Genomic DNA, 4745 nt, shown 5'->3' on the forward strand with positions numbered 1-4745 from the left:
GGAGATTTTGCACCAGTGGCTATAATAGGAGGTTTTGTTGGTTTAACGGTGCTAATGGCCGGACATAGCCTGAAGCAGCAGCTTGTGCATGCTCCGGCAATCAGTACAAGAAAGAACAGAAGAGCGGCTGTAGCTGAGGTCGATGATCCAGAGAATTGTGTTTCCTCCGCTGACAAATTCATCAACAAGTCTTGGCTACGTAAAGTAGGTCAGATTCAAGATAAGTCTAAAGCAATCTTATCTGATCCCACCCGACCTAACCCATACACCATGTATGTTTTAGACATCACCTCTCTTCAATTTTGTTCTTTTCTTTCTATAACTATATATATTATATAATTGAATAGATATCACATATAACTAGTTTTGTAGAAACTCACTAGAAAAACTCAAATCTGTCTTTTGTTTATGTGTGCAAAGGCCTCGAAATGCAGAGACCTTGAACTCCGTTGGTGTGGCTCCAAAGGGTATCTGAAAACTTTCTTAAGAGTCGAACAAGATTTTTTTTTTTTTGCTTTCGAATAAAAGGTCTCATTTATGTTTTCTAATTTCTTTGATTTAATTAAACTGTACTGTACATATAAAATAATCTCTTTGAGCTTGTTTCAAATAAAGTTGCTTTCTTTTTCTTCCTAGTTCTTTCGCCTTTTTTACATTTATCAGACGCCTTTTGAAGTTTAAAATCCTATTCAAGGCTTGCATTAGTGGTGTTGTGGTTGCAACCTATCAAGAACTTGTTTCTACTTTGCCCCTTCTCTAGAGAAAGATGAAACTGATTTAGGAAAGCATATCAAGAAAGCTTTTGTCCAATCTCCCTTCATGCAACATATTGGTCACCAAGCCAATGGTTGAAGCATCTCCAGCAAACCCCGGATTCCTCATTTCTTTAATGAGTTCTACTAACGCAGATTTGTCACCATCTCTAAGGCGAGCCCTGATCAGTGTATTATACGTACCGCTATCTGAAAGAGGCCCATTATCTTTCATTTTTCTGAACAACGTATCTGCTTCCTGTAGTAAGCGTTTACTACACAAGCCTGCGATCATGGTATTGTAGGTTACAACATTAGGTTTCACTCCTTTGAGGCTGAGGCTACGAAATAAATCCCACGCTTCTCCCACCCTACCAGCCTTGCACATCCCATCAATCATAGTAGTATATGTAAAAATATCAAGTTCCAGTTTACTCTTTTGCATATACTCTAATACCACCAATGCTTTCTCTAGCTTCCCGTTCCTACAAAGCCCATCTAATAAGATGTTGTACGTCATAAGACTGGCAGGCACACGATCAGAAACCATCTGTTTGAATACCATTTGGGCATATTCACAATCGCCATCCTGAAAAAACTCTTGGATAAGAGTGGTGTAAGTGACTGTGTCTCCAATCAATCCCCTTTGAGACATCTCGTGGAACAGTTCCATAGCATCATCTACCCTTTTACACTTGCAAAATCCCTTTACAAGAGTACTATATGTCACCTAGGTTGCACTGAAACGGGTACGGGAACAGGAATCGGGTACGGAAACGGGGACGAAAAACGGTGAAGTAAAAATTTATAGATACGGGTACGGTATGGGTACTTCAATAAACATATAAGAAAATATACCCATACCTTGAATAAGAGGGGATTAGTAAAGCTAATGGGAAAAGGAGAGAGGGGAAAAGAGTCTAGAAAGTAGAAAAACATGAAGAAATGAAAATATGCTTATGATAAGAGTGCTTTAAATGAAATGAAATGGATGCAAATATCAAAAAATTCGATGTTATCTTCCCCTAAAGCATCTAAGGCGTCCCCATAGAGTCCCCGTAGAGTATCCGTCCCCAACATGTCCCCGGTACGGGGACGACTACCAAATAGACGTACCCGTGCATCATAGTATGTCACTACGTTTGGGAGGCAATCCTTGCTAACCATCAAAGAAAACATATACTTAGCCTCGTCAAGTCGATCGTCCATACAAAACCCATTGATCAATGAATTGTAAGTAAAAATATCAGGATCTAATGAACCTTCGGATCATCTCCTTGTACAACTTTTCCGCCTCTACAAGCTTCCCTTCTTTTACAAACGCATCGATCAATGCATTGAAGGTGACCACATCAGGGTTGATTTTCTTCTCAATCATATCACTGAGTAGTCGAGAGGCATCACTCCATCTTCCGTAATTACAAAGGCAGCTTATGAGGGAGTTGTATGAATAAACATCTGGTCTTGTGCCTTTGGTCTCCATTTCGTTGAATAGGTCAATAGCATCATCCACATGTTTGTATTTGCAAAGACCATCAATGACTGTGTTGTAGATGACCACATTCGCCTCTATTTGCACTTTCTCCATCTTCTTGAGCAAAGTTAAAGCCAAATCAGTATCACCTCTCTTACATAATCCATTAACTACCGCACCATAAGTAAACAGATCTGGTTGACAACTTTTTTGCACCATCCGGTCAACTAAAGCCACAGCTTCTGAAGCTCTGTTGTGAAGAAAAAGGCCATGGATTAGAGTGTTGAATGTGAAGGTATCAGGCTGATAACCCATTTCCACCATCTGATCAACCAAAGCTACGGCATCCCAAATCCTATTCCCGTGACAAAAACCATTGAGCAGCGAGTTAAGCGTGACAACATCGGGCTCATAACCGAGTTTCATCATCTTGCCCAAAACAGCTAAAGCAAGAGAGAGCTGAGAGCGGCGGCAAAAACAGTTTACGAAAATACTGTACGTATAGAGATCATGTGAAATTCCCAGATTCTGCATCTTCTCCCCCAAGGAGATGACAACATCGAACTTGTTCATCTTAGCAATAGCACTCAACAATTTACTGAAATCAACAATGGAAGGAACGGGACGAGACTTGACCATATCACTGAACAGATCAACAGCATCGTCTAGCTTCAAATCACGTAACACATTTCTACTCAATTTCTCTCTGTAATCATAACTAGTACTCGTCGTGGTACCAGAGAAAGCTCGACAGACACCGGAAAGGGAAAACGAAGGAGAGACAGTTGCAGGATTACCTTTATCCACAAGAAGACTCCGATGAGCGAATCTCTTAGCCGTAATCGAAATCGCAAACTTCATCTTCTCCAATTTTGTTTGCTTTAAGTGAGAGTGGTGATTAGTAGATCTAAAGCCGGTTTAGTACTTTTATCGATCTTTATTCTTTGGTATTTGCTTTGTAAACCGTACAGTTAGTTTACCAAAAAAAGGGAATCAGAAAAATATAGATGCTCGCCAAAAAATTGTGAAACAGCTTCATAATAATGTATTATAAGCCTCAAACAACATTTTAATATGTGGCTATGGCTAATTTTATGTATATGACTTGAGAAAATATGGCTAAATTTTTAGACTGTGGCTTTTCAATTAGTCTTATTTTCATTTTTTTTTTTAAAACTTAAAATCAATACCAAATATAAAATATAAATGTTACACTCTGTTGGTATGGCTACAAAGGAATCTGAAAACTTGCAGAAGAATCGAATAACAAGACATCTTTTGACATATTGCACACTCTCATTACTGGTCATCCAGTGTGTTTCCAACATTATTATCAGGGAAACAACAAAGACGTAAACTGCGTCAAGAAGTAATCACGAGAAAAACAATTTAAACTCGACTCACCTCACAGTCACAGTTGCTTTGAACGAAAGAGTATTGCTCTACTGCTCCTCTTTTCCTGACGATGATGAAACTGTTTATGAAAGCATATCGAGAAAGCTTTTGTTCAATCTCCCATCATGTAACATATTAAAGACCAAGCCAATAGTTGAAGCATCTCCAGCAAACCCGCAACTCCTCATTTCTTTGATGAGTTCTGCTGATGCGGTTTCCTCACCATCTCTAAGATGTGCCCTGATTAACATATTATATGTACGGTCATCTGGGAGCATCCCATCTTCTTTCATTTCCCTAAACAACGCTTCTGCTTCTTGAAGTCGGCGTTTATTACACAAGCCTGAGATCATTGAAGTGTAGGTTACAACGTTAGGCTTCAATCCTTTAAGGCCGAGGTTACAAAACAAATCCCACGCTTCTCCCACCTTACCAGCCTTGCACATCCCATCAATCATAGTATTATATGTAATAATATCAAGTTCCATTTCACTCTTTTGCATGTCCTTGAGTATGACCAATGCTGTCTCTAGCTTCCCGTTATTACAAAGCCCATCTAATAATATGTTGTACGTCATAAGATTGGCAGGCACACGATCAGAAACCATCTGTTTGAATACCATTTGGGCATAATCACAGTCGCCAGCTTGAAAAAACCCTTAGATAAGAGTGGTGTAAGTGATTGTGTTGCCAACCAATCCCATTTGAGACATCTCGTGGAAGAGTTGCATACCTTCTTCTAATCTCTTAGACTTACAGAGCCCCTTTATGAGAGTATTATATGTCACTACGTCTGGTATACAATCCTTGGTAACCATGAACTCAAACATCTGCTTGGCCTCGTTTAGACAATCGTGCATGCAAAACCCATTGATCAATGAATTATAAGTGACAATATTAGGATCTATAGACCTTTTGATCATCTCCTCGTACAATTTCTCAGCTTCTAGAAGCTTCCCCTCCTTCACAAACGCATCGATCAATGCATTGAACGTAACTACATTGGGGTTGGTTTTCTTTTCAATCATATCTCTAAGTAGTTGAGAGGCATCAGTCCATCTTCCGTAATTACAAAGGCAACTAATGAGGGAGCTGTAGGTAACAACATTGGCTCTAATTCCTTT

At 39.3% G+C, this 4745-nt stretch overlaps 1 protein-coding gene and 2 pseudogenes across 1 annotated transcript in view; 1 reads left to right on the forward strand and 2 right to left on the reverse strand.

Moving 5' to 3' along the window:
• LOC104754143 overlaps window positions 1–612 on the forward strand; it is a 5554-nt gene extending 4942 nt beyond the window's left edge. Inside the window, exons 2-3 of the mRNA XM_010476287.1 lie at window positions 5–272; window positions 421–612. Coding sequence (XP_010474589.1) covers window positions 5–272; window positions 421–475 — 323 coding nt within the window. The 3' untranslated portion in view covers window positions 476–612. The remainder of the gene's footprint in view (window positions 1–4; window positions 273–420) is intronic.
• Window positions 778–3087, reverse strand: LOC104752971 (annotated as a pseudogene).
• Window positions 3705–4745, reverse strand: part of LOC104754144 — a 2383-nt pseudogene continuing 1342 nt past the window's right edge.

Source organism: Camelina sativa, chromosome 16 (assembly GCF_000633955.1).
Source record: "Camelina sativa cultivar DH55 chromosome 16, Cs, whole genome shotgun sequence".
Lineage (NCBI taxonomy): Eukaryota > Viridiplantae > Streptophyta > Magnoliopsida > Brassicales > Brassicaceae > Camelina > Camelina sativa.